At 38.0% G+C, this 24,428-nt stretch overlaps 9 protein-coding genes and 1 non-coding gene across 18 annotated transcripts; 5 read left to right on the top strand and 5 right to left on the bottom strand.

Annotated features, from left to right (window-relative positions):
• The first annotated feature begins 260 nt into the window (after nt 1-260).
• On the top strand, nt 261-3,394 carry LOC104744545 (peptidyl-prolyl cis-trans isomerase CYP65). The gene is made up of 11 exons (XM_010465617.2): nt 261-657; nt 758-820; nt 918-1,021; nt 1,122-1,213; nt 1,315-1,404; nt 1,490-1,565; nt 1,653-2,011; nt 2,088-2,344; nt 2,455-2,743; nt 2,823-2,930; nt 3,033-3,394. The coding sequence occupies exons 1-11, from the start codon at nt 530-532 to the stop codon at nt 3,249-3,251; spliced, it is 1,785 nt and encodes a 594-aa protein (XP_010463919.2). The 5' UTR covers nt 261-529; the 3' UTR covers nt 3,252-3,394.
• On the bottom strand, nt 3,322-5,923 carry LOC104744555 (uncharacterized). Of its 2 annotated transcripts, none has more exons than XM_010465637.3 (3): nt 5,492-5,923; nt 4,422-4,969; nt 3,322-4,331 (listed from the first exon to the last, which is right to left on the bottom strand). In XM_010465637.3, the coding sequence occupies exons 1-3, from the start codon at nt 5,526-5,528 to the stop codon at nt 3,501-3,503; spliced, it is 1,416 nt and encodes a 471-aa protein (XP_010463939.1). In that variant the 5' UTR covers nt 5,529-5,923; the 3' UTR covers nt 3,322-3,500. The 2 variants fall into 2 exon arrangements, with proteins under 2 accessions (XP_010463939.1, XP_010463931.1); XM_010465629.3 differs by having other exon boundaries at nt 4,422-5,074; nt 5,492-5,919.
• A 339-nt stretch (nt 5,924-6,262) lies between these two features.
• Nucleotides 6,263-8,802, bottom strand: LOC104744534 (uncharacterized). Its single transcript, XM_010465606.2, has 9 exons — nt 8,475-8,802; nt 8,213-8,400; nt 7,865-8,140; nt 7,720-7,778; nt 7,588-7,624; nt 7,438-7,509; nt 7,211-7,361; nt 6,942-7,118; nt 6,263-6,839 (listed from the first exon to the last, which is right to left on the bottom strand). Exons 1-9 carry the CDS (start codon nt 8,661-8,663, stop codon nt 6,456-6,458), a joined length of 1,533 nt encoding a protein of 510 aa, XP_010463908.1. The 5' UTR covers nt 8,664-8,802; the 3' UTR covers nt 6,263-6,455.
• A 680-nt stretch (nt 8,803-9,482) lies between these two features.
• LOC147949373 (U2 spliceosomal RNA) lies at nt 9,483-9,678 on the top strand. The gene has a single exon (XR_015585778.1). It is a non-coding gene; the product is annotated as a U2 spliceosomal RNA (small nuclear RNA).
• Nucleotides 9,679-9,886: 208 nt separating this feature from the next.
• On the top strand, nt 9,887-12,102 carry LOC104744505 (ADP-ribosylation factor-like protein 8b). Its single transcript, XM_010465572.3, has 6 exons — nt 9,887-10,466; nt 10,965-11,046; nt 11,141-11,173; nt 11,271-11,392; nt 11,489-11,650; nt 11,735-12,102. Exons 1-6 carry the CDS (start codon nt 10,429-10,431, stop codon nt 11,850-11,852), a joined length of 555 nt encoding a protein of 184 aa, XP_010463874.1. The 5' UTR covers nt 9,887-10,428; the 3' UTR covers nt 11,853-12,102.
• Nucleotides 12,103-12,178: 76 nt separating this feature from the next.
• Nucleotides 12,179-15,553, top strand: LOC104744515 (pentatricopeptide repeat-containing protein At5g67570, chloroplastic). 5 transcript variants are annotated; one of them, XR_015572495.1, is made up of 9 exons: nt 12,179-12,840; nt 12,925-13,116; nt 13,272-13,353; nt 13,468-13,659; nt 13,762-13,875; nt 13,969-14,081; nt 14,174-14,331; nt 14,412-14,819; nt 14,892-15,553. XR_015572495.1 is itself a non-coding variant. In XM_087475474.1 (9 exons), exons 1-9 carry the CDS (start codon nt 12,260-12,262, stop codon nt 15,477-15,479), a joined length of 2,409 nt encoding a protein of 802 aa, XP_087331600.1. In that variant the 5' UTR covers nt 12,179-12,259; the 3' UTR covers nt 15,480-15,553. The 5 variants fall into 5 exon arrangements, 4 of the variants coding, with proteins under 4 accessions (XP_087331600.1, XP_087331606.1, XP_087331608.1 ...); XM_087475474.1 differs by having other exon boundaries at nt 13,988-14,081; XM_087475480.1 differs by lacking the exon at nt 12,179-12,840 and having other exon boundaries at nt 13,058-13,116; nt 13,459-13,659; nt 13,988-14,081.
• On the bottom strand, nt 15,526-17,813 carry LOC104744524 (telomere repeat-binding factor 2). Its single transcript, XM_087475500.1, has 6 exons — nt 17,617-17,813; nt 16,979-17,187; nt 16,644-16,864; nt 16,454-16,538; nt 16,300-16,383; nt 15,526-16,209 (listed from the first exon to the last, which is right to left on the bottom strand). Exons 2-6 carry the CDS (start codon nt 17,126-17,128, stop codon nt 15,850-15,852), a joined length of 900 nt encoding a protein of 299 aa, XP_087331626.1. The 5' UTR covers nt 17,129-17,187; nt 17,617-17,813; the 3' UTR covers nt 15,526-15,849.
• Nucleotides 17,814-18,051: 238 nt separating this feature from the next.
• Nucleotides 18,052-19,750, top strand: LOC104744494 (NADH dehydrogenase [ubiquinone] iron-sulfur protein 4, mitochondrial). Its single transcript, XM_010465560.3, has 5 exons — nt 18,052-18,371; nt 18,520-18,608; nt 18,871-19,000; nt 19,139-19,168; nt 19,500-19,750. The coding sequence occupies exons 1-5, from the start codon at nt 18,216-18,218 to the stop codon at nt 19,554-19,556; spliced, it is 462 nt and encodes a 153-aa protein (XP_010463862.1). The 5' UTR covers nt 18,052-18,215; the 3' UTR covers nt 19,557-19,750.
• A 54-nt stretch (nt 19,751-19,804) lies between these two features.
• On the bottom strand, nt 19,805-20,492 carry LOC104744485 (protein CYSTEINE-RICH TRANSMEMBRANE MODULE 13). Its single transcript, XM_010465552.2, has 3 exons — nt 20,376-20,492; nt 20,124-20,280; nt 19,805-20,024 (listed from the first exon to the last, which is right to left on the bottom strand). Exons 1-3 carry the CDS (start codon nt 20,419-20,421, stop codon nt 19,979-19,981), a joined length of 249 nt encoding a protein of 82 aa, XP_010463854.1. The 5' UTR covers nt 20,422-20,492; the 3' UTR covers nt 19,805-19,978.
• Nucleotides 20,493-21,117: 625 nt separating this feature from the next.
• Nucleotides 21,118-24,283, bottom strand: LOC104744472 (uncharacterized). 4 transcript variants are annotated; one of them, XR_015572472.1, is made up of 11 exons: nt 23,938-24,108; nt 23,475-23,688; nt 23,207-23,364; nt 22,953-23,098; nt 22,793-22,852; nt 22,605-22,701; nt 22,240-22,401; nt 22,057-22,163; nt 21,770-21,918; nt 21,360-21,681; nt 21,118-21,258 (listed from the first exon to the last, which is right to left on the bottom strand). XR_015572472.1 is itself a non-coding variant. In XM_010465536.3 (10 exons), exons 1-10 carry the CDS (start codon nt 24,032-24,034, stop codon nt 21,416-21,418), a joined length of 1,452 nt encoding a protein of 483 aa, XP_010463838.2. In that variant the 5' UTR covers nt 24,035-24,283; the 3' UTR covers nt 21,118-21,415. The 4 variants fall into 4 exon arrangements, 1 of the variants encoding a protein (XP_010463838.2); XR_760649.3 differs by having other exon boundaries at nt 22,609-22,701; XR_015572471.1 differs by having other exon boundaries at nt 21,118-21,681.
• Nucleotides 24,284-24,428: the final 145 nt, after the last annotated feature.

Genomic DNA, 24,428 nt, shown 5'->3' with positions numbered 1-24,428 from the left:
CCAAATTGACACGAAAAGTTTCAGATCGAAATATGTAACACAAAAGCCTATATAGATCTGAAGTTCGATGATGGCAGCTCAATCACTAATCGTTATGATTTTCGAAGTAATTTGAAAAATCAAGCTCTGACACCAGCTTATTTATAGAAGAAATTGTTACTTCTAATCAAGGATGTTTTCCTTTCGATGTGGGACAAAATAACCCAACAATGTCAATGGTTTGGGCCTAATATTAGAAACAATATCAATGGTTTGGGCCTAATATTTGAAACAAAACAGGCCTTTTAGATCCGGGTCGGATTCTACTCGTGTTCTACGGCGGCGACTGGTACTAACGTCTTCGATAATAAAAAACAAGACGCGGTGGCGAGGGCGGTAGTCTCAGATCTCAAATCGTAACGGTTAGGGTTCCCAGCTAACTAGAATCGAACTTTGAATCTATCAGCTCGTGTTGTCTCGATCCGAGTTTGGATTATTCGAGTTTAAAGTTGGAGAAGAAATCAAAGTCGAAGAAGAAGAAGGTGAAAAGATGGGGAAGAAACAGCACAGCAAAGATCGAATGTACATAACGAAGACGGAGTGGGCAACAGAATGGGGAGGCGCTAAATCCAAAGAGAATCGTACTCCTTTCAAGAGTCTTCCTTTCTATTGCTGCGCGTATGTTTTGCTTTTTTCCAACTCTATCACTTACTCAAATCTGATTTCGTTTTGCAATTTTTTGGATTTGAATCCCTAATTTTTCAATATCTGATTTCAGGCTTACGTTTTTGCCATTCGAAGATCCTGTGTGTACTAGCGACGGGAGTGTTTTCGAAATAACGTGAGTACTAGCGTCATTGTGAACTTTGGGCATTAAAGCTTTACTTTTTCTTATTAGCTTATTGATTTTGGGAATTGGGGTTTTTTTGAAATTGCAGAACTATAGTGCCTTATATTAGGAAATTTGGTAAACATCCAGTTACAGGAGCACCATTGAAAGGAGAAGATTTGATTCCTCTCATCTTTCACAAAAACTCTGAAGGTTTCTTCTTTGCTCTCTCTCTGTTTTCATACTTATATGGGTTCGTTGTGATTCTCATCTTTGAGATATGCTGATATATATATGTGTTGTGTCATTGTAGGAGAGTATCATTGTCCTGTTCTGAACAAAGTCTTTACTGAATTTACACATATTGTTGCTGTGAAGACTACTGGAAACGTTTTCTGCTACGAGGTTTGTGTTTTTTTTTCTTTCTTTTGATGCTTTTTAGAGTCATTTTGCTTGTGATTTTTGGTTTCAATGATTCTTATTGTTGTTTTGCTGTATGAGTTTAGGCAATCAAAGAATTGAATATCAAAACCAAGAATTGGAAAGAGCTTATAACTGAAGAACCATTCACAAGAGCCGACCTTATAACGATTCAGGTAACTGACTCCTTTCTTGATACTTTGCAATGATTTGGTGTGGTAACAGCGTATTTACTTTTTTTTCTTTGGTGATGTTTTGCAGAATCCTAATGCAGTTGACAGTAAAGTAACAGTGGAGTTTGATCACGTTAAAAATGGCCTCAAGATTGATGATGAAGGTTTGATTCAGTTTTATATTTGGTTCAGGCAATATATCATATTAGTTTATGTTGGTCATAACTCCCTTTCGCATGTGTGTTTTACAGAATTGAAAAAGATGAACTCTGACCCAGCTTATAATATAAACGTGTCTGGAGATATCAAGCATATGCTTGCGGATCTTGGCACTGAAAAAGCTAAAGAGATTGCTTTACATGGTGGTGGTGGAAACAAGGCACGTAATGAAAGAGCCGCTGCTATTGCTGCGATTCTTGAGTCGAGATCAAAAATCAAAGAGGAATCTAAAGCAGAAGAACCGAAGCAGACCTACAGTGTTGTGGATGCTGCATCTGCTTCCGTTTATGGAAGAAGTGCTGATGCAGCTAAAGCTGGTTCTAGTGATAAAACAGCAGCAAGGATAGCTATGCATATGGCTGGAGATAGAGCACCTGTTAATACTAAACTGGTTAGTTTCTTGTACGGGACACAATCGGTTTATAGCTTTGTGTGCGTTGTTAAAATGTTTGGTGCTTTTGTTGCAGGTGAAGAGTCGTTATTCGTCGGGTGCTGCTTCTCGTTCTTTCACTTCCACTGCATTTACTCCTGTGACTGGAAACGATTTTGAACTAATTGAAGTCGAGAAAAACCCGACAAAGAAAGGGTATGTTCAGTTTCGCACAACACATGGCGATTTGAACATTGAGCTCCATTGCGATATAGCTCCGAGAGCATGTGAGAATTTCATCACTCTCTGTGAACGCGGTTACTACAACGGAGTTCCCTTTCACAGAAGCATCAGGTATACATATTTGCCTTGGAAATCTGTTTTTCTTTTTTTTTGTAATAGTTTCTATGATGTTAGTATCAATTAATATATAAACGTGACCTTTTGAACTTTCTTCTACAAAGGAACTTCATGATTCAAGGTGGCGATCCTACTGGCACAGGATCAGGAGGTGAATCAATTTGGGGAAAGCCATTCAAAGACGAGCCAAACTCTAAGTTGCTTCACTCAGGAAGAGGCGTAGTTAGTATGGCTAATAGTGGTCCTCACACAAATGGTTCTCAGTTTTTCATTTTATACAAATCTGCAGTCCATTTAAACTACAAGCACACAGTTTTTGGTGGAGTTGTTGGTGGATTGGCAACACTAGCAGCAATGGAGAATGTGCCGGTCGATGAAAGCGACCGTCCTCTTGTAAGTTCCAAAAGCTTTTAACTCAGTGTGTTCTTAAGTAGTTTTAGTCTCCTGAGATTGTATTTTGGAATTTCTGCAGGAAGAGATCAAGATAATCGAAGCAAATGTTTTCGTGAATCCATACACGGAGCTTGAAGAAGAGGAAAAAGAGAAAGCTGAGAAAGAGAAGAACGAAGACAAAGACATTGTTAGTATCATCCCTTCCACCAAATAAAATCTCTTCTTTTCAAATTTGCTTTCGATTGATCTGATAGAATTATATATTTTATATGCAATTGTGGTGCATCAGGAAAAGGTTGGGTCGTGGTACAGCAACCCGGGATCAGGAACAGCAGAAGCTGGAGCCGGTGGTGGTGGCGTCGGGAAATACTTGAAAGCGAAGAGTAGTACAGCCACAAAAGAGACTAGTGGTGCCATAGACACTGATCTTTCAACCATTGGTGTGTCTAAGAAAAGAAAAACTACTGCGTCAGCCTCCTCAGGGTTTAAAGATTTCTCTAGCTGGTAATTTGGTAACAGTCTCTAGCCATTTTGTAAAACTGTTGACTAGTTTTGATAGAGCCCAAATCACAATAGCATTTGTATGACAACATTGAACCTTTTATATTGAAAAGCTGAAGCTGTAATCAAAAGCTTCTTCAGTAAAAGAAATTAGAATCCTTACACTGGTATATGAATGCCTAATCTACAAATTAAATCAACAACAATGATCAGCACAGAGAGATCTACAAGAACATATCTGGGTATCTGTATGACTTTAAGGCAGCCGCCATTTACTGTGCCAGTAGATAGATACTCTCGACCACATTGGGAATCCAAAACTGTACTCCAAAGGCTGGTCAGCAGGTCCACCGATAACTAACGGTAACCATACATATCTCGAGTCCCGTAAATCAGCCGGGTTCCACCTATCTGCCATGAATATAAACGCACCGGGAACACCCGGTAAGGGAATCACATACGTGCTCTGCGCAAAGAATGTTGTTAACCGGAAAACTTTGTTACCACCAATACATGGATTCCCCAGTTTCTCCCATGGACCCATAATTGATTCAGCCGCATGAGCCAAGGCTTCATTTGGTGCCCAGCCAGTGCACCAAGAAGTGACCATATAATAAACTTTCTGATGCTTAAAGATAGCTGGAGCTTCCCTGTGTTGTCCCACCATTACTCTCTTCATAACCGGCGTCACATCAAGGTAATCTTCTGTTAAGGGTCCTATATGAAGCACGCTATTGACTTCAGACGAATATATTAGGTAAGCAACACCATCATCGTCTTTGAAAACAGTCATATCCCGACTGTCAAACCCGTGTGGACGTTTACTGTATAGATACTCGAAAGGACCTGCCGGGTTATCGCTAATGGCAACACCAACTGAAGCTTTAGTGTAGTTTGCATCGTCAATATGCATCCACATCACATACTTTTCTGTCTTTTCATTGTAGATCACTTTAGGTCGCTCAAGAACATTGGATTTATGCAAATCATGGGTCTTGTTTGTTTCTTCAGCTCCGAGTACAATGCCTTCATTTTTCCATGTCCATAAGTCTTTTGAAGAGTAACAACCAACCCCTATAATATCCACCTGGAGACAACACAAGATCCAAAATTTAACCACAAGAGAAATGCTAATAGGACCATAAAGTTAGGAAAAGTGAAAGAAAGTGGAACTTACTCTAGCTGGTCCTTTCTTATGAGCATGGTAAGTTGGTCCATCTTTATATTCTCCATACCAATAGTATGTGTTAGATTTCTCGTCAAGCAGAATCCCTCCACCATGGGCTTGAATTGGATTCCCTTCCGTGTCCATCCAAATTTTACCGGGGAAGTAATACGAAGTCTCGTTTCCCATATCCTTGGTTGGACCAAAAGCAGCAGTTTTCATACCGGGAAAGAAAAGATGACGAATTGGTGACTTGTCGTCAAGAAACTCCTCAACCAGAGGGATTGGTTTTCTTGATCTCCGTTTACTAGTACGAGGAGAACGCTTCCTAGGTGGTGGCATTCTCAGGATCTCTTCTTCAACTCTTACAAGCTCACGAACAACAGGATGATGAAGATGAAGATGTTGATGATGCATTACTTGTAACTGATCAGAAGAAGAAACGTCTTCGTGAATGTTGTTATCTTTTCTGCTGTACAGCGAGACAAGATGAGCCACCAGGAAAAAGCCGACGACGGTCCATATAATAATAGTAAGCAATGAATATCTGCAACCTCCTCCTGCATCATTGCAATGCAAAGATGTTGGTTTCTTATTGTATTTGTTGTTGTTCTTCATTATCCTCATTTCTCTCTCTCTCTCTCTTTCTGTCTTCTTCTAAAACACTGTACATATATATACAACAACACTCTGTAGATCCAAACATATACATATATATATATATATATATATCTAGTGCAACAAAACTCAGACAACCACAAGAGACTCATCAACTCTAAATCAGCAAACTAGAAAAAATCAAGCTATCAGAGATAGAATGAATCTTGAAGTTCGTTGGCAAAAATATGAACACAGATTTGATGCATTTCGAAATGGATTAGTGTTGATGCGTTATGTTCGAAGCTAGTTTAGCTATTCAAAGCAAATCTGGCAAAGTTGGTGAGCTCAATTCTAGCTAATTCAGATCCGAAGCTAACACCCAAACCAGCTGAGCAGAAGTTTAAACTTAAGTATACAAAGCAGATTCAAACTAAGTTCCGCAAATTCGAGAAAGTAGGAGGCGAAATCATCGGAAAACGTACCTGAAAATCCTCGGAGACCGGCGGCACTTCCCGACATTATTCGAAGATTCTCAACTCTCTTTAGCTTTGTCCGAAAGCAAACACCAAACCGAACACTTCTCTCAGATGCGAGATTAGGAAGCTGAATCGAGAAATCTTTTTTTTTTTTTTTGGCTGAGGAGATTCAGAAATAGAGTAAAAATGAAGTCTAGTTGAAACGGATCTTTCAAGGTCTTTGGTGATTCCGACGTGCGAACGAAGACGAGACTAATGATTCAATCTAGTCTCCTTCTTCTTCTTCTTCCTCTGATTCAGCTCTGATTACTTCCTTGTCTTTGCTTTCTCTCGGGGCATTTTTTCCCCGGTGATTTTATAATTAATATAAAGGAGCTAGTGATGATGATTATTATTAATTAATTAGTGCAATTATCTATATTCTCAATGTTCTTAAATAGTTATCTAATCCAAATCGTTGTCATTTTATACCAATTTCTGATTTTTTTTTCTTTACAACGTTGATACAAAGCAAGAAAGCAAGAAATTATAAAAGGAAATTAATACAGCCAAAAATAGAAATTAAGAAGAGAGGAAGAAAGAGAGTGTTTGTTAATCTAAATATCTAACAGTAATTAACATAAAGTAATGGTCTAAGCTTTTTTTTTTTTTTTTTTTTTAAATAGGTCATGCACATGAAATGTGGCTTCTTTGAGTGGTTGACCCATTTGTTTTCCACCTTTCTTCTCTCTCTCTCTCTCTCATCATTTGTTTTAAGGTTCTCAAACAACTTATTAAGGTAAATAGTATTCTGGTAATAGTTATTAAAATAATTGGAATGTAGTAGACAAGTTGTTTGTTCAGTCACACACTCACACTTATTACAAATGTTTGATACAATGTCATATTTACACTTTTAATACACTCTCTATTCTTTCAATGATATTTGTAAAAAAAAAAAAAATGTAAAGACCAAAAAAAAATCAGTATGCTATATATTCACTTGTCGTATATCTGCAGAGGAAGTTGGATGAATCGAAAACCAAGCAAAACTTTTTCCTTTCTCTTGGAAAGCTTTAGCGAGGAAGAGCAAAACTAGAACCACCATGATTAGAGACAGAGCAAGGATCGATGCCCATAGGCGATACATCGAAGCTTTGAAGGGTTCACATTGGTTAGAGACTATGCTCGATAACGTGTCTTTTACGGCAAGGCATTCTGTTAGGTTTTGAAGAGAAGGTAATATGTCGAGCATCCCTTGAGCTGAGTTGCTGTATGCATATACCTTGAGGTAAGCTGCTTCCGGGATGAATTTCCCGGTGGTTCTGCAAGTTTCCGGTGGATCTTTGTCGTGGCATGTGAATCTCGAAAGAATCTACGTAAAGAGTTTTTATGTTCACTTATATGTCTTACAGAGAGATTCATGAGTTTAACTTGGGCTGCATGGGTACTAATGAGTATAATTTAAAAGACTTACGTTTGGGAATTCGCCGATTGGAATGGCTCCATTGGAGCAACTTTGTGGCGTATAGCTGTTAATTTGTTGTCCGACAAACGGATCGCATATGATTCCAGATTCAGGCGCCGATGAGACAGTACTGCTCCGATCAGTCAACGCGTTAGAACGCATTGACTGTGCTACTTTTGAATTTAGCTGAGAGCAAAATAAAACAAGAAACAGAGGATTTAGATTCTACCATTAACAAGAACTCTTGACTCTTTCTACCTATCAATCATTATTAATACCTCGGTGATGAAAGTGTGAATCATCAAGCTTATCTCATTTAGGGTTTTGTCAGAATGAAGTGGATCCATACAAGGGAAAAGATTAGTCAGTGTGCTGTTTTGTGGGTTTTGTATGAAACCATTGAAACCTGAACAAAGGTCTTCTGCGAAGCTGCGTGAGTGGAAAATTGAGGAGTTAGGGTTTAGAAACATGTGGAGAATTTTGATTATAGGGCTGATTGACTTACGTGTGGATAAAGAAATCAAATCCAGTTAGAACCCAACAAAGAGTTGTTATGATCCAACACAAGAATATCACCCTTTGGACGAAGATGAAGAAGAAGAATTAGTATTTAAAGTTAACCGAATTTAATAAGAACAATGTTTGAATTGCTTACATGATAAATCCAGGGTGCCAGTGAAGAAATAGAGGTACTGAGACAAAGACAAAGTCCAAAAATATCCCATTAGGATCAGTCCAATATCACCATAACATCTTCACAATTTAAATGAATGTTAAATGATCCCACCAAATGCTAGAAGCAGCACAAACAAGTTGGTGGATGAAATCATTAGATGAGAGAGATACCTAGAGAAACAAAGCAGAACAATCAGAGTTCAGAGGAGATTAATAAAATATATATATATATATGAGTCATTGTCACATATTCATACGAGATTTTGATGGCGAGATCAATGGAACGACCGTTATGACGAAGGAATGATTGAATAAGGCGAGATCCTTTTCCGAGTCGGTGGGTGGTGACGTTGAGAAGATGAGTCGTATTCTGATCGTATGGAAGCAACAAGTACTGTATCTTAGTTAACGACACTATAACTGTACGGATGTTTCTCTCAACATCTTCTCCTGCTTTGTCTATGGTTTCTTTCATTTCCTCTGTTCTGTTCTTCGACCTCTGGTTCGCTGCTATCACTATCCCTGTCGTTGCCCTGTTTTGTAAACCCAACATATTTTATACCTTTTCATAAAAACTTCCATATAAACAAAATGTAAAAGCTTACATGGAGAGAAGCATGACGAGGAGGAGAAGTAACAACAGAGGAAGATAATAACGGTTAAGATATCGACGGCGCGTGGAAGGAACGCGTCTACTTTTGTCGGAGAAAGCTACGTAAAGTCCCAAACATACGCCGACAATAATCAACAATCCGGCGACGAAGTAACCGTGGAATCCCGTAAATGCCGTAGCCTGAGATTCCATTAACACTTAAAACTACCATACAATGTTAATGACAAACAAAAAGAAGGTTAGAGAGGACTCACAGCCCAATAGTGCTTGTTTCGAACATCGAAGCCTCCGTTGTAATGACTAAAGCTGTTAAGAGGATCGCGTCGACTCTTAAACCTCTCATGATCTCCACCGTCCGATAAACTTGAAACCGCCACAATGGGAGAGATAACGAACGTTAGAAGGAGCTGAGACAGAACTCCGAGTATTCTTGATTTTGTCATGTTGTTGAAGTTGATGATCGAAAATCATGTTCCTTTGTTTATTGTCCTATTTTTGGGGATTTCTTTGAATAAAACAAAGAGATTTATTATGAGATATATTTTTTTGGTTATAAAATTGCCTTTCTTCTTCGAGTATTTGGCTTACTTACTAAGGTAAGGATAGCTTGTGGCTACATTGTTCTTAATTAAAAGATTGTTTTTTTTTTGTTCTCTCTCTTTTTTTTTTTTGTTAAATAGAAGAAAGGAGAGTGATTTGAGTAACGTATCTTGAGCCGTTTTCTCTGGATTTTTATTTGACTCGGCTCTTTTTTGTTGTTGTTTACTTTTTAATTAAAAGGGGAAAAGGATCAAACCATACCACTTTATTTCATCACTAAAGTGTGTATGTATGTAAGTTATATAAACCAGAAGCTCGAATTAATTAGCTCTTTTTTGAAAGTAAACATCTTTCTCACTTGAAAGAGATCCGCTCTCTCTCAGAATACAGATTACAGAAGCTCAATGTTCTTCGCTTTTATGAAAACAGTCTCATGGCTGGCTATTAAAAAACCTTAAGATGACATTGAGTCATTGACTTAACACGACAGTTCTTGTTGAAAATATTGTTGAAAACAAGGTAAAGCTCTACAAACAAGGTAAAATAAAAACCCAGGTCTTGTTGAAAATATTGTGGGCGGCTTATTTAAAACCCGCTGAAAGAGAAAGAGGGTTAAGTTTTGTTTTGTTTCACTCTTTTACAAAGTCCCACATCGCTCGCAAGAGAAAGTTGGAAGCAAGGAAGAGTAGTATAAATAACGCGGCCATGAGTCCGAACAATTCATACCTTTCTCGGCCTTTTGGCTAAGATCAAGTGTAGTATCTGTTCTTATCAGTTTAATATCTGATATGTGGGCCATCGGCTCACACGATATTAACTCTATTTTTTAAGGGAGAAGGCCCGTTAAGATAGCTTGCTATCTGGGCCTTCACGAGTCGCCCATGCGTTGCACTACTGCACGGGCCCGGCTCAACCCGCCATTACTCAGTCTAAACTTAATTAACATCCAAAATTTAAAATTAAATTTAAACATGCATAAAAGGCCTATTACAATTGGGCCTAAAATGTCCATAATGAAACCTAACAAAAACGGGGCGTATGAGTAGAGGCTTCCAATCTGCAGCGCCATGCCATTGGTTCGTCACGACGCGACTCCTTAAACGCGAGTGGTTGGCGTGAAATTCTTATGTTTTTCTTGACAAAATCTTTAAATAAATTCTTCTTCCGAACTTCTCTCTCTGTCCAAATCGAATCTTTATTCTGATTGGCTAATCAAATAATATAATTTACATAAATACTATATAGCTTAAGGCTCCATGATTTTCGCTCTGTCACACACAGCTTGAGTTTCCCTACAAAACGAATAGTAAATCAAATCTAGACCGTTAAACCCCACGACGTTGAAGGACCCACAAAACTTGTTTGACGGTTCAGATTCACTGTAACTTTTTAATTCGCCGGCTCTATCTCTCTTGCCGTGTTTTCGATTTTTTTTTTTTGACAGGAAGAAGAAACTCACAAAAAGGAAAAATATATCTTGGAATGAGATAAATAAATATCCGCAGCGAAGAGCGGAAGAAGGAAGCTTTTCCCTTTTTTAGCCCTCCCCCATTACATTAAGAGATCCGTGGCGGAGAATTTCTAGCAGACCGATCTCTGTTTCTTACGAATCTCTCTCTCTTGTCTTTGTCGGAAACTCGACTTCTCTCTGATAAATCTTATAAAAATATGGGTTTGTGGGATGCTCTTCTCAATTGGCTTCGCAGGTCAGTTTTTTTTTTTTTTTTTTTAATATCTTCTACTTCAAATTTTTTTTCTTTGTTTGTGGGATTTTGATTTGGATTGTTTCTTCTTGTTACTTGAGTTCAATGAAACATATAGAACTGTTTCGTCTGAATTTTAATTCTGATTCGTAGTTTCTACGACGACATTAGGTATAGCAAATACACGATCACATCAATCTCAACAAAGTTACTCTCTTTTTTCAGCTTATTGCTACCGTTTAGATTTGATCATCAAGTTTTAGGTATAGACAATACAACTGGGATGGGATCTATAGATAGGTTGTTTAGTTAAATGAAGATAGCTGCACAAAGAGCTAAAATTAACAAGGGGTGTGAGTAATGAAATATATAAAGATTCCTACGGAACTAGTTGTGAGGGCAACAACTAAGGGTTTGACAAATCTCAAATTTCCTCGAATGATTACTTCACGTTTGCCCGATTTGCATAGTCTCAATTGGTTCAATGTACATTTTTTGCAGCCTTTTCTTCAAGCAAGAAATGGAGCTTTCATTGATAGGATTGCAAAATGCAGGAAAGACATCACTTGTAAACGTTGTTGCAGTAAGTAGTATTAGTATACTTCCCCACCATCATTTCTTCTATTTATCTTCTAAACACTCGTTAATGGCTTCCTCTCTTACCTTTCCTTGTTCAGACTGGTGGATACAGTGAAGACATGATCCCTACGGTGAGTTGCATTACTCCTTATGATGTTTTGTTAAAGTAACACAAAAGATTTGTTTGTTCTTGGACTAATAGTAAAAAGGATTCTTATTCTTTCTTAGGTCGGATTCAACATGAGGAAAGTGACAAAAGGAAGTGTCACAATTAAGCTTTGGGATCTTGGTGGTCAACCTAGGTTCCGCAGCATGTGGGAACGCTACTGTCGTTCTGTTTCTGCCATTGTGTAAACATCTTATATCTTACTATTCTCAATTAGGTTTCAGATGATTAAAACTCCTGACTCTTGCCACAATTTGGTTCTTGCTGATTCTGATTTCAGGTATGTAGTTGATGCTGCTGATCCTGACAACCTTAGTGTCTCCAAAAGTGAACTCCATGATTTGTTGAGCAAGACGTCGCTTAGTGGTATCCCTCTTCTAGTCCTTGGGAATAAAATCGACAAGCCTGGAGCTTTATCCAAAGAAGCCTTAACCGAGGAAATGTAAAGCCTTTTAACCGAAAACACACAAAAGACTGACTTCTTTACTTGGATTCTGATAATGTTTTCTCCATTGTTTTTGCACAGGGGACTCAAGTCACTCACAGATAGAGAAGTCTGTTGCTTCATGATATCTTGCAAGAACTCCACCAACATTGATCAAGTCATTGATTGGCTTGTAAAACACTCCAAATCAGCAAGCTAAACTTTGCTACAAAAGAAGAGAAGTCAACTCTCTAGAGTTATTGATCTTTCTCAGCCTTCTTGTGTGTTGCTCTTTTGATGATGATGATGATGGTGGAAGAAGACAGTTGTTTCTTTTTTTCTTCATCCTGTGAAATACAAGATTTGTCTTTCTTTTTTTTCTTCTGATTCTTTATCCTCTTTCATCTGTGTCTGCTGCTGTTGTCTGTATATTAGATTTGATTGGTTCTCTCAGGGTCAGTTTTTTACAATTTACGAGTTCATTGCATGTTTTGAAAGAAGACAAACATATATGGCGTATTTCGTAATTTCGAAAAACTTCAGACCAAAAACGGATATTTTCAAAAAAACAACAAGATAAAATAAAGGACTAGGCTTTACGCTCACTTGCACTATCCTCTCGGAACAATGGACGCTTCGGTGGTGAGATTTTCCCAATCTCCGGCAAGAGTGACGCCGGAATTTGAACCAGATATGGAGAAGATTAAACGGAGATTGCTCAAGTACGGTGTTGATCCAACCCCTAAAATCCTGAACAATCTCCGAAAGAAAGAAATTCAAAAACACAACCGTAGAACCAAGGGCGAAACCGAGTCAGAGGCGGAGGTGTACACGGAGGCGCAGAAACAATCCATGGAGGAAGAAGCTCGTTTCCAAACCCTAAAACGGGAATACAAGCAATTCACGAGGTCAATTTCTGGAAAAAGTGGCGGCGGCGACGGTGGTGGGTTAATAATGGTTGGGAATCCATGGGAAGGAATCGAGAGAGTGAAGATGAAGGAGCTCGTTAGTGGTGTGAGGAGAGAAGAGGTTAGTGGTGGTGAAGTGAAGAGAGAGAATCTAAAAGAGCTTAAGAAGATACTTGAGAAGGATCTTCGTTGGGTTCTTGAAGACGACGTTGATGTGGAAGACTATGATATGGATAGAGAGTTTGATCCTGCGAAGCGGTGGCGTAACGAAGGAGAAGCAGTTAGAGTTCTCGTTGATAGGTTTGATCCCTGATTTCAATTTCTGGGAATATTTGATGTTATGAGGTTTTTGTTTATGTTTGTTTGATTGATTGTGTTCATTAGATTAAGTGGTAGAGAGATCACTGAGAAGCATTGGAAGTTTGTGAGGATGATGAATCAATCAGGGCTTCAGTTTACTGAAGATCAGATGCTTAAGATTGTTGATCGATTGGGACGTAAACAGAGCTGGAAACAAGCTTCAGCTGTTGTTCATTGGGTGTATTCTGATAAGAAGCGTAAACATCTTAGGAGCAGGTGATGTTTCTTGGCCATTTAGTTCCCTTTTTGTTCATTTGATTTGATGGAGTGTGGACTGATGTTCGAAAGATTTTAACTTTTGTGGCTATCGTTTCTTGAGGATGAATCTATACAGCTTGTTTTCTGATTGTATACAACACTGGTTTCTACAGGTTTGTTTACACCAAGCTTTTGTCCGTTCTTGGGTTTGCGAGGAGGCCTCAGGAAGCTCTTCAGATATTTAATCAGATGCTTGTAAGTAGCTTCCGATTTGAGTCAATTTTATGATGAGGTTGATAGAGATGAACATCGTACTATAGCATTTTCGTTGCAGTTCGTGGATTAACTCTCATTCCTTAGTCACTTTAGGGTGATCGCCAGTTGTATCCTGATATGGCGGCATACCACAGTATTGCTGTGACTCTTGGGCAAGCGGGTTTATTGAAGGAGTTGCTGAAAGTAATTGAGCGTATGAGGCAGAAACCGACGAAACTAATGAAGAATCTGCGCCAAAAGAACTGGGATCCTGTGCTTGAACCCGACTTGGTTGTGTACAATGCTGTAAGTGTGCATTTCTGAATTTTGAAACTTTTTACATATCTTTTATGCAGCGGATCAGTGTATCTAATTGCTAGATCCATTCTTGGCTTAACTGGTTCCCAGATTCTGAACGCTTGTGTTCCAACACTCCAATGGAAGGCTGTTTCATGGGTATTTATAGAGTTAAGAAAGAATGGTCTGAGGCCTAATGGAGCTACATATGGGCTTGCAATGGAGGTAGCGTTCTTGTTTTCCAACAAACAAAATGGTTTACATAATTTTAAGTAAGATGCGGTGGAGTAGTTGTGGGTACCCTTAAATATGTATCAGGAGCTGTCTTTTTTGACAGGTTATGCTGGAGTCAGGGAAGTATGATCGTGTTCACGATTTCTTTAGGAAGATGAAAAGCAGTGGCGAAGCTCCAAAAGCAATTACATACAAGGGTATCTATTTGACTCTTATCTGTTTTTAGCTGTCTTCATTTTGGTATCTATAAGGTGATATGATTCTTATAGTGCATGATTGATTTTTTCAGTTCTTGTCCGAGCTCTCTGGAGAGAAGGCAAAATCGAGGAAGCTGTTGAAGCAGTCAGAGATATGGAACAAAAGGGAGTTATAGGAACAGGTTCAGTTTACTATGAATTGGCATGCTGTCTGTGCAATAATGGGCGTTGGGGGGATGCAATGCTCGAGGCAAGTTCTCTCATACTTTACCCTTTTTGATTCTCGGAGAACTCCGCGAAAGTAACTTTCTTCAGAATGCGATGATGCAGGTGGGGAGGATGAAAAGACTTGAAAATTGCAAGCCACTCGAGATTACCTTCACTGGACTTATAGCGGCTTCATTGAACGGTGGTCATGTTGATGATTGCATGGCTATATTCCAATATATGAAAGATAAATGCGACCCAAATATAGGAACTGTGAACATGATGCTTAGAGTTTACGGAAGGAATGATATGTTTTCAGAAGCTAAAGATTTGTTTGAAGAGATTGTCAGCAGAAAAGAGTCTCATCTAGTCCCAAACGAGTATACATACAGCTTCATGCTTGAAGCTTCAGCTAGATCACTGCAATGGGAATACTTTGAACATGTGTATCAGACGATGATTCTTTCTGGTTACCAAATGGATCAAACAAAACACGCATCACTGCTTATAGAAGCATCAAGAGCCGGGAAGGTAAAAAAATCTTCTTATAGTTTGTGTTTATGAAAAGCATAAGCTGTTGTCTAATTTTGTTCATTAATGCAGTGGAGTCTTCTAGAGCATGCCTTCGATGCGGTTCTTGAAGATGGAGAAATCCCTCACCCATTATTTTTCACTGAACTGTTGTGTCATGCAACAGCTAAAGGTGATTACCAAAGAGCCATCACACTGATTAACACTGTGGCTCTCGCATCTTTCCAGATCAGTGAAGAAGAATGGACTGACCTTTTCGAGGAGCATCAAGACTGGCTTACTCAAGGGAATCTTCAGAGACTCTCCGATCATCTCCTTGACTGTAGTTATGTAAATGAACCAACGGTCTCAAACCTCTCAAAGTCATTGAAGTCTCTATGTGGGTCTTCTTCTTCTTCAACACAACCCTTGTTACCCATAGATGTAACAACTCAAAGTCGGAGCGAGAAACCGGAGGAAGATTTGCTTCTTCATGATACAACAATGGAAGATAACAATGATGCTAATGGTGAAGCTTGGGAATTTACAAAGACTGAACTCGAAACGTTGGGCCTAGAAGAACTCGAGATTGATGATGATGAAGAGTCTAGTGACTCTGATTCGCTTTCAGTTTATGACATTCTGAAAGAATGGGAAGAGAGTAGTAAGAAAGAGACTTGATAATGCTTGTAAAGTTTCTCAAAAATATTTGATATGGTTACAAAGATTAAACAAAATCTTAACTTATCTGCTTATTCATCTCTCCTCAACCCAGTTTCAAGGTTACTTAACAGATCATCCACATATAATAAAAGATCAGTTTTACAGAATCTCAGAGACTCGGAGAAAAGAACATATATGCGATCAAACTGCGGATTTACATTGCTACTAACCAAAAAAGAGCAGAAAGGTATGGAAACTTTTAAACTCTGCAGGTGATGAGAAATCTCCCAACTCGAGACTGAAATAAGAAACCGGTAAAACCCCTATGTATATATATTATGGCTTGCTCTGTTATAGAACTTCCCCATGATGGTTGTTTCTTTCTGTTTTACCAAGTATGATTACGGATCCTGAACTTCAAAGCTTTCATGGCTGCCTTAGCAAAGATCTGAGCAGCTTCAGCTTCAGCTTCTGCTCTTTCTGCCTCTTTTGCTGCTTCTTCGGCCTCTGTGATAGCAAATTCTGCCTCTGCAACTGCTCTTGCTGCAGCTTCCGCAGCTTCTTGAGCTGTCATACCTTTTATCATAAGTAACTCATTGTCTACTCGGGACTTAGTGAGACTGTTGGCGCCGTTCTCCTCGGGTTTTGGTGGGTCTTTCTTGTTGTTTTCTTCCAAAATGGGTTGAGGAGGGTTATGTCTTGCTCCTACGGTCATAAAATAAGAAGACAACCTGTACTTGTGCTTTATCTGAAAGTGAAAAATCACCAAGCATTTGATAAAGATGAAAGCAATGAAGTGTTGTAATCATGGATCTTCATTCAAAAGTTGAATGTTTACCTTAACTAATGATCCATTCGATGATAAATGCTTTAATCTTACTGCCACATGCCTTTTCATATTCGGCGGAGTCTTGAAATTCTCCTGAAAGTTTACAGCTGCTAAGTATGCAGCAACCCCCAAAGAAACATTAAAATCCCAATGGTAGAGTTACCTCTATATACATAAAGATTGATGTTCTGTCAGAACCCCGTAGTTCCTTCAAGTTGGTAATTGCCTCCAAGATGATCTTATCCAAACTACAAGAACAGACAATAGCTCAAGATCAAATCTTTAAGAAGCTAAAAAAAAAAGGTAAAAGTCTTTATCTAGTGCATAAGTCAGGACTTGGCAAAAAATCAAACCTTGTAATTGATCTCTTTGAAGCACAAGCTCGTGGTGATCCACCACCAGAACGTCCAGGTGAAGTTGGATTTGCCCGTTCATCGTCATTAGCCAAAGCCACAATGCTAAGAGCTGTGTTGTTATCATCCAGTTTAATAGCCGGTAGAGTCCTTTTAAGCGCAAGTTTAGCCTTCTTCCTTGAACCCCATAACGCTGTCACGCTTATATTTCTCCACTTATCCTGTTACGCTTTGAACTATCAAGATTAGTCTGAAACACAAATTCACAACCTCAAACAAAAACCCATCAATTAAGTGCCAAAGTTGCTTGTATCGAGTTTCTATTCTATTATTACCTTAAGATCAACATTAGAGCGAGACTTTAAGACTAAACTAAACTCAGGATCCGAGAGTATGGTACGCCACTTTCCAGTCCCATGCTTAAGTACTCCAGCTTTAAGAGCTGCTTCTTCTTCTGGTGTCCACTTCTGCTTTGGGGCACCCATCCACAATTATCAAAAGCTGTCACTTTTCTTCTATCAAAGCTATAAATCTCTTCTTGTCTCTGCCAAGAGATGAAAACACTAAAATCCCTTAGAATCTCTGATAAAAAGGGTTGTGAACAAAAATACTAAATAAATGAAGCTTAACAGCATCAATGCCATTGTATTAAAAGCCACAACATAAGAAATGACACAAATCCAAAGAAGTGATGAGGAACTAAATACGCCCTAAAGCTCAATTCAACAAATCAACGAGTGGTTCGAGCTATTCCTAACCTAAAAGACGATCAAATCACATTTTTTTACGGTGATTTCAATTCCATTAACAAAGTCGCAAATCAACCGGAATTTGAAAATTCAGCAAATAATCAGAACAATTAGCGAAATGATCAACCAAAATCATATTAACCGATCAAAAGAATATATATATATATATATATATAAAAAATGTAAAATTCAGAGAAGAAAACAGCAATGAGGAAGAAGCATGCCAGATCAAACGGAACCAGAGGAGGGTTTTCAAGAGAGAGACTTGATGATGAAAGCTAATTCCTTTTTTTATAGATTCTTCATAGATCAAATGTAAATCTTAGAACTTCTCTGAAATGAACGACGAAGAAGAAGACCATAGAGAGGAGTAGTACAAGGAAAAATATCCATAGAAACGAGAAAGAAAAGAAAAAAACTTGAGCTTTCTTTTTGTATTCATTCAAGCTAAAGAAGATGTAACCCTTGGTTTCTCCTAATTCACAAATTTGCCCCAATTATTATCAAATTACATAATAACACCTACTAACCAAATAAATCAGCTAACTAGAATACAGATATTTCTACATACATGAACCTTGTAATTATTTGAATTACAGTGAAATAGGGGTTATCTGATCGATCTTATAGATAGTTGAGGGAGTATTAAAGTTTTTCTTATAATAGTAAGACCAATATGAAAGTTTTAGTAAAATATAAGGGCTAAATTGAAACTTTCTCTGTTTTGCGTTCGCCATTTTACTAAAATCTACAGAAAAGAAGAAACCCAAACGAAATCAAAAAAGCTCTCTGAAATTTTCCAGATTTCTCTTTTGGCGTGACGATGGCGCTTCGTGCTACTCAAGGGACTACCCGTCTCGTAACGGCTCTTCGACGTGTCGCTCGGCCTTTTGCCACCGACGCGGTGGTTGAATCGGATTACAAACGTGGTGAGATCGGTAAAGTCTCTGGAATCCCTGAAGAGCATCTTTCTCGGAAGGTAACTGAGAGCATTCGATTTCTTCGTTTCTTATTAAGAATTTAATTCATAAATTTAGGGTTCGTGATCGGAGAGATTCGTCACATCGTGTTCTTGATTTGTTTCTCAATCGAATCGTCTTTAAGAGATTGAATTGGAATTTTTACAGGTGATAATATACTCACCTGCTAGAGCAGCTTCCCAGCAGGGATCTGGAAAACTTGGGAAATGGAAGATTAACTTCGTCTCCACCCTAAAGTATGATACTTTTTTTCATTCAACCATTTGTTTGTTGTAACTTCAAATTAGTCTTAGTGGATAGTTTTTGGCTCATCTAATGGATGGATTCACATAAATGATACATTTTATGGCCTCTTCGATTGTTATGTTAGTTTTATGAGTTAAGTTCCTATCATTGTAATGTTACATTCGAGTCCATCACTTCTCAGTTGGAACAGATCAATAGATTCTTGTATTAGTTTTATGCTTGATGGCTAATGACATCACTTCTCTATTGTAGATGGGAGAATCCATTGATGGGATGGACTTCTACAGGTGACCCTTATGCTAATGTCGGAGACTCTGCCCTTGCTTTTGATTCTGAAGAAGCTGCTAAGTCTTTTGCTGAGCGTCATGGTTGGGATTATAAGGTATGTTTGATGTTTTCTTCTTCATTTATAGTCTCATGTTTCCTTCTTCATTATAGTCTCGTCTCATGGTTTGTTTCAAGAGGCCTTAATTAATATATAAATCTGATTACTGAAAAACGCACATGTGACTCATGGCAGGTCAAGAAGCCCAAAACGCCGTTATTGAAGGTTAGTTACTATCTTTTTAGCTAATGCCACTTGTGAGTTGTGACTAACTAGCTCTAGTTATATGAGATGTGTAAGCCTAAGCTGGAGGTTTACAGAAACCCTTGAATGTTAAAAGATTGGTGGATATATGAGTCACTCACTAGTTTGAGATTAGTGCCATTAAGGAACTACTTTAAGTTAACTCAGTGTGCTTCATCATATATGGTTTGCTGTAATCTCTATAGGTTTTACCTAGTTTGGAGAAGATCATCTCTTTGTCTCCTTTGATTTATTGGTAGAACAGTCTTTAGATAGAAGTTTTTACCTAACCCCATCAACTACCCAACTGCAGGCCAAATCTTACTCGGACAACTTCAAGTGGAAAGGCCTTCCTCAACCAGAAAACTGATGTTACACCTCGAGCATAAGGAGAAACCTCATTTGATCATATTTCTTTTGTTATTTAGCGCATCTGCAACTTTTGTTTGAAAGAATCATTATCCATGGTTGGATTCTTCTTTTATGTTTCCTTATTTCCAAAATAATAAGATGATGATGATGATGAAACACACTCCTTTGATATTTCATCAAGTTTTCTGATCATTTTGTTTATACTGGTTTATATCTCGAGTTCGTATGAAAGAAAGAGAGAAGATAGATGGCGAACAATTATCCATAAAACACCAAAATTTAAAGACAAATCCGAATTGAAAAGAGATAACAACAGAAGAGAGATTGTTGAACGAGACAACAAAATCTTTAGTCTTTTAACATTACATTACAATATATGAAATAGAATCGTTGCCTCAGGCAACGTGTAAAATCCACCGATCAGAAACAAGCATCCAAGAGACAGCAACAACAGAGAGCAGCCAAACTGTGATATAAAACAGAGCAAAGAGAAATCAAATATTATTCCATTAAGAACCAAAAAGAACAATTAAGAAGAGAGAGAAGGGGATCAAGAAGAACGTACCATCCTTCAAGCATACCGGCGTTTTGCTTCTGCTGAGGAGCTTGAGAGTATTGCTGCGGAGGATAACCTTGAGCAGGGTATCCCTGAGCATATCCAGGCGGAGGATAACCAGCTGGAGGATAACCGGCCGGAGGATAAGCGTCCTTGGGAGGATAACCTTTATAAACCGGAATTAAAGAACATATTAAACCAGCTGAGTAGAAGAAAACAAAAGGACTCAGAATATCTAAGATTTAAAGATAAAGATAATACCTTGGGGAGGAGGAGCACCGACAGGATGTTGTTCTTGATGATACATCTTTCTTCTTCTTCTTCTTCTTCTTCTTTTTGAGTTCTTTGAGTTCTTTTCTTTTCTTTCTCTCTTTGTTTAAGCAATCAATCTCTGTTTCTTCCCTTTATAGCGAAGCTATGCCGGTGAGGAATATTAAATATTTCCTTTTCACTGTTCTTTTATTTAATAAAGCAGAAATTTTCCTTTATTTAATAATAATAAAATAGTCTTTCTTGCATCATAAAGATTACTTTGAAAATAAAATTCTTTTTTTTTATGTCCTTTTTTATTTAAAAAAAGAAAAACAAATTACTTTGAAAATTAGGTGATCATTGGGGCTTGACACTTGACCGTACAAGAATTTATTTTCAGCTACTTCGAGAGTTAATATTATGAACTATCTAGTATTTTCATAATGTAATTTCGAGAGTTAATAAGTATGCTTGCATGAGTATCTGTTAAATTAAACAAACCCAAAAACATTGTTGGAATCGCTATTAAATTAAAGAAATCATTATTTTTTGTTGTTGTTTGATAAATTTCATTCAAATATCTCTATCATCGTTTTACTTGTACGATAATAACAGAGAAGTAAAAAAACAAATGAAATACAAACTCCCTCGCTTGAATAAAAAAATTTGAGGAAATTTCAGAATTCGAGAAACAGTATAATGACTTTTATCTACCCACATGTGTTAGTCCATGTTCCCATGACACCGATAATAGTAGAATAATTATTCGAATATTATTAATATCCATACCAAAAGGATTCACATTATATCATCATAAAAAGTAGAACCCATTAAAGACCATAAAAGGATAAAGATTGCTTATTGCATTGTCTACACAGAAACATGACACAACCTAAAAAAACCAAAACCAATTAGGATCGTTACAACAAATCGTGGTCTCATCCACAAAAGCTAAAACACTAACCAAGTCATAAAAGAAGAAAGCAGCTTTACCTACAAGAGCTCTCTCTGTCTCTACAAAAATAGTTCCTTTTAAGAACCCGGTTGCATCAGAACCAACCCAGCCATTTCCGTGGCCGGTCTCTCCTACGAGAGTCTTTTCTCGGACTTATATTGATCCTATCCGCATTTGCTGCTGCCCATTTGCCAAAATCGGGTGAAGACACCAATTCTTGAACCGCCTTTGTCGTGCTATCCTTGGTGAGCTTTTTCCATTCTTCTTTTGTCAGTTTGCTCCTTTCGGGAGTTCTATGGAAAGAGGAAGGAAAAGTATCTGCTTCAGATGGTGGAGATTCTCGCATCCCGTTGTTGATTCCTGAAAAGAACCATTACTTCAGCTTGTTGTTTGGTTTCTAATATAAGTTTAAGATTGTAATTTGAGAGAGAGATATCACAAATCAAACCTCCTGATGGAGAAGCATAATTAACACCATTGCGAAATTCAGAAGCATCAGGACTCTTTTTCATGAAGTCATGAAGATATCCAGGGACAGATGGTATATCAGCATCACGAATTGCCTCCGAAATTCCTATCAGTAAATCCAATGGAATCCTGTGCAAAAGAAATCAACTTCCATTTAAAATTGTGAATTTTCAGGGATATGGATGCTGTGTAATCAAGCGAACGAGAACAAACATAGTTTGGTTTGTTGAAGAAAACGGATCAAAGAGATTGATCGTAGCAACTCACAAGAATAAGCGTAGAACAAACTTCAATCTGGTGATCTTCTTTAAAGTCGATGACATAAGAATTACACATATCAGTGCTCCTCCAGAAAGCAAAGGATCTACGGAGCTCTGTAAACAACAAATTCTTGTTAAAAGGATCAACTGGTTAAAAGGAGAAATTTAGTTTTAGGAACATGGAAAAAACCTGAAGAATCAAAACCGCAGCCATTATTCGGATGGACCAAGAAACAAAGAGTGATGTGCTAACGTCAATGGAGCCATCTTCAGTCAGAACCAGTTTTCTCACAGTCCAAAATCCGAAAAATGCTCCACCCAAAGATAGAAACGCCCCCACAAAAATCGCCACCTACAAAACCAAAATGCAGATTTTTTTCTATAAAATGAGAGTTTTAAACAGCAGATGCTGCCTGATCCAAGATACACCTCTAATACTACGACTACTGCAATGTATTGACATTATCAAAAGTTTTAAACAGCAGATGCTGCCTGATCCAAGATACACCTCTAATACTACGACTACTGCAATGTATTGACATTATCAAAACTTACATACAGGTGTGTACATTTCTTCGTTGATTCCCATCTCTGTTAGCAGAGTTTGAAACAATCCAGGTACGTAGCGAAGAAGAAAACCTCCCAAACCAAGCTGGAAAGATAGAAACAATCTTGTGAGTAGTAGATAAAACAAGGATTTCAGAGAAAGCTTGTAAACAATGGAACAAGAAAAAAACAATCACCAGGGATGAGTATATGAACAATGCAAACGAACTCCGTCCAGTTGGTAGAAGCTTCATTCCCTGTACACATCACATTTACAAAGGAGAAATCAGAGTTTTGGTACGCTCTCGTCTACAGGTCAACACGATAAACAAAATGGGAAAATAGAAAAAAAGTTACCTGAAAGAGAACAAGCAACACGACAAGGATAATACCAACAGCCATGGCACTACCATAGTAAAACACTAAAGATTGACTCAGTGTAGAAGCCGAAGCCAAAAATACAGCACCAACGATTAAGAATACTATGCGATGCATATATAACTCTGCAAATCCAAAATTGATAAGTTAGAAAAGTAGAATCAACTGCAAAACCAGAAAGAAAGAAAATACTACTTAGAAAATGCAATAAAAGGAAACAGAACAAGAAGCACCTTCTACAGCAGACACTACCAGAGTAACCTTGTTAGAGCTAGCTACTCTCAAATCAAGGATTTTGTGGTCGAAGGGTGACATTGTCTGAACCCATGATCCTTTAGAGGCTTTCACCCACCGACTTTGAGGGCACATTCCAATTGCACGCGACAAATTCCTTCAAACATACAAATCATGGAAACATTTTAGTGATTTGGATATATTCTAAACCAAGGTGAAAGAAATATCAAGAATTCAAGTGCAACAGCAAAAGAAAACACGACTCACCGGTGGAAGCAGACGTCAAAGTTACTGGTTCTCCCAGAGGTAGACACGTTAACCACCAACTTAAGTGAATGTGCATACTTGTCAATATGTTTAAACCTTCGAATTCCATGGATATGAATCCTCTCACAAAGAGTTGTTCTATCTGGCTTCAATCCAGGAGAACCCTTAACCTCTAAACTAGGAGTCACTTGAAGCTCCCTGGATTCTCCCACAACTGTCCCATAAGGTTTACAAGAAATTAACCACAACACAAAATACAAAATACGGATCAAACTAAAATTAGTAAAATTTATACTACGAATTCGTCTTAGTTGCTAACTAGAATCAAAAGAATAGGATTCTTAGACACAAAATTTAATCAAATTCGAGTTCTCAAGTACTCAAAATTACTTGAGCGATAAACCCTAAATTCTAAAATTTCACAACCAAACCCGCACAATACGGAAAAATAAGAAAAGCTTACCGAGTTGAAGTTCATCGGATGAAACAAGAGAGGCGAAAGCAAAGAGATGAAGCAAAATAATTCCGATAACGACGCCGGAGTTGCGTAACCCACCCATCGGTTTCTGGGTTTGAAGAAGAACGACCGACCAACAAATAATAAAAAGTTTCAGGGCGCGGACTTTATTTAATTCAACGCAAATAATAATAAACCGTGAGGGTATTTATGGTAATTAAACAGAACAAAATCATAACCGTAGATTCTCTCTCTCGAGTCGGCCTTGTAATTTTAAATGGGCCTTTTATAGCCCAATTATGGCCTACCAATCACCTCCTTCCCGGTTTATTCAATTTATTTTGTGTTCAACAAACCCGACAAAATTAAACACTAGCTAGCTTTGTACTAGTTTAGTCACACTTTTTTCTAAGTTTCAACGTAGGCTATAAAATTTCACTGGAAAGTATTCGCAAATGTGACTGTGACACAATATTCGTCTGTATATGTTCGTTTGG

The sequence above is a fragment of the Camelina sativa genome, chromosome 2 (assembly GCF_030686135.1).
Source record: "Camelina sativa cultivar CO46 ecotype springtype chromosome 2, ASM3068613v1".
Taxonomy (NCBI): Eukaryota; Viridiplantae; Streptophyta; class Magnoliopsida; order Brassicales; family Brassicaceae; genus Camelina; species Camelina sativa.
Note: the sequence above shows the minus strand (reverse complement) of the source record. Positions and strands in the feature narration are given on the sequence as shown.

What these genes read in the sequence shown, in the direction of transcription:
- LOC104744472 (XM_010465536.3), bottom strand. Translation starts at nt 24,034, where the DNA reads ATGGGTGGGTTACGCAACTCCGGCGTCGTTATCGGAATTATTTTGCTT. An exon ending in TTTGTTCTACGCTTATTCTT is followed by an intron (nt 21,919 to 22,056) that starts GTGAGTTGCTAC and finishes TCTTTTGCACAG; the next exon opens with GATTCCATTGGATTTACTGA. An exon ending in TTATGCTTCTCCATCAGGAG is followed by an intron (nt 21,682 to 21,769) that starts GTTTGATTTGTG and finishes GGTTCTTTTCAG; the next exon opens with GAATCAACAACGGGATGCGA.
- LOC104744534 (XM_010465606.2), bottom strand. Translation starts at nt 8,663, where the DNA reads ATGACAAAATCAAGAATACTCGGAGTTCTGTCTCAGCTCCTTCTAACG. An exon ending in TTCACACTTTCATCACCGAG is followed by an intron (nt 7,119 to 7,210) that starts GTATTAATAATG and finishes TTTTGCTCTCAG; the next exon opens with CTAAATTCAAAAGTAGCACA. An exon ending in CAATCGGCGAATTCCCAAAC is followed by an intron (nt 6,840 to 6,941) that starts GTAAGTCTTTTA and finishes CTCTTTACGTAG; the next exon opens with ATTCTTTCGAGATTCACATG.
- LOC104744524 (XM_087475500.1), bottom strand. Translation starts at nt 17,128, where the DNA reads ATGGGTGCCCCAAAGCAGAAGTGGACACCAGAAGAAGAAGCAGCTCTT. An exon ending in TCAAAGAGATCAATTACAAG is followed by an intron (nt 16,539 to 16,643) that starts GTTTGATTTTTT and finishes CTGTTCTTGTAG; the next exon opens with TTTGGATAAGATCATCTTGG. An exon ending in CGAATGGATCATTAGTTAAG is followed by an intron (nt 16,210 to 16,299) that starts GTAAACATTCAA and finishes TTTCACTTTCAG; the next exon opens with ATAAAGCACAAGTACAGGTT.
- LOC104744485 (XM_010465552.2), bottom strand. Translation starts at nt 20,421, where the DNA reads ATGTATCATCAAGAACAACATCCTGTCGGTGCTCCTCCTCCCCAAG. An exon ending in CGGTGCTCCTCCTCCCCAAG is followed by an intron (nt 20,281 to 20,375) that starts GTATTATCTTTA and finishes CGGTTTATAAAG; the next exon opens with GTTATCCTCCCAAGGACGCT. An exon ending in GCCGGTATGCTTGAAGGATG is followed by an intron (nt 20,025 to 20,123) that starts GTACGTTCTTCT and finishes TTTATATCACAG; the next exon opens with TTTGGCTGCTCTCTGTTGTT.
- LOC104744515 (XM_087475474.1), top strand. Translation starts at nt 12,260, where the DNA reads ATGGACGCTTCGGTGGTGAGATTTTCCCAATCTCCGGCAAGAGTGACG. An exon ending in GTTAGAGTTCTCGTTGATAG is followed by an intron (nt 12,841 to 12,924) that starts GTTTGATCCCTG and finishes TGTGTTCATTAG; the next exon opens with ATTAAGTGGTAGAGAGATCA. An exon ending in GGGGGGATGCAATGCTCGAG is followed by an intron (nt 14,332 to 14,411) that starts GCAAGTTCTCTC and finishes GCGATGATGCAG; the next exon opens with GTGGGGAGGATGAAAAGACT.
- LOC104744555 (XM_010465629.3), bottom strand. Translation starts at nt 5,036, where the DNA reads ATGAGGATAATGAAGAACAACAACAAATACAATAAGAAACCAACATCT. An exon ending in ATAAGAAAGGACCAGCTAGA is followed by an intron (nt 4,332 to 4,421) that starts GTAAGTTCCACT and finishes TGTTGTCTCCAG; the next exon opens with GTGGATATTATAGGGGTTGG.
- LOC104744505 (XM_010465572.3), top strand. Translation starts at nt 10,429, where the DNA reads ATGGGTTTGTGGGATGCTCTTCTCAATTGGCTTCGCAG. An exon ending in GTGAAGACATGATCCCTACG is followed by an intron (nt 11,174 to 11,270) that starts GTGAGTTGCATT and finishes ATTCTTTCTTAG; the next exon opens with GTCGGATTCAACATGAGGAA. An exon ending in CGTTCTGTTTCTGCCATTGT is followed by an intron (nt 11,393 to 11,488) that starts GTAAACATCTTA and finishes TTCTGATTTCAG; the next exon opens with GTATGTAGTTGATGCTGCTG.
- LOC104744545 (XM_010465617.2), top strand. Translation starts at nt 530, where the DNA reads ATGGGGAAGAAACAGCACAGCAAAGATCGAATGTACATAACGAAGACG. An exon ending in CTTTCACAAAAACTCTGAAG is followed by an intron (nt 1,022 to 1,121) that starts GTTTCTTCTTTG and finishes GTGTCATTGTAG; the next exon opens with GAGAGTATCATTGTCCTGTT. An exon ending in CACCTGTTAATACTAAACTG is followed by an intron (nt 2,012 to 2,087) that starts GTTAGTTTCTTG and finishes CTTTTGTTGCAG; the next exon opens with GTGAAGAGTCGTTATTCGTC.
- LOC104744494 (XM_010465560.3), top strand. Translation starts at nt 18,216, where the DNA reads ATGGCGCTTCGTGCTACTCAAGGGACTACCCGTCTCGTAACGGCTCTT. An exon ending in AACTTCGTCTCCACCCTAAA is followed by an intron (nt 18,609 to 18,870) that starts GTATGATACTTT and finishes TCTCTATTGTAG; the next exon opens with ATGGGAGAATCCATTGATGG. An exon ending in CCAAAACGCCGTTATTGAAG is followed by an intron (nt 19,169 to 19,499) that starts GTTAGTTACTAT and finishes ACCCAACTGCAG; the next exon opens with GCCAAATCTTACTCGGACAA.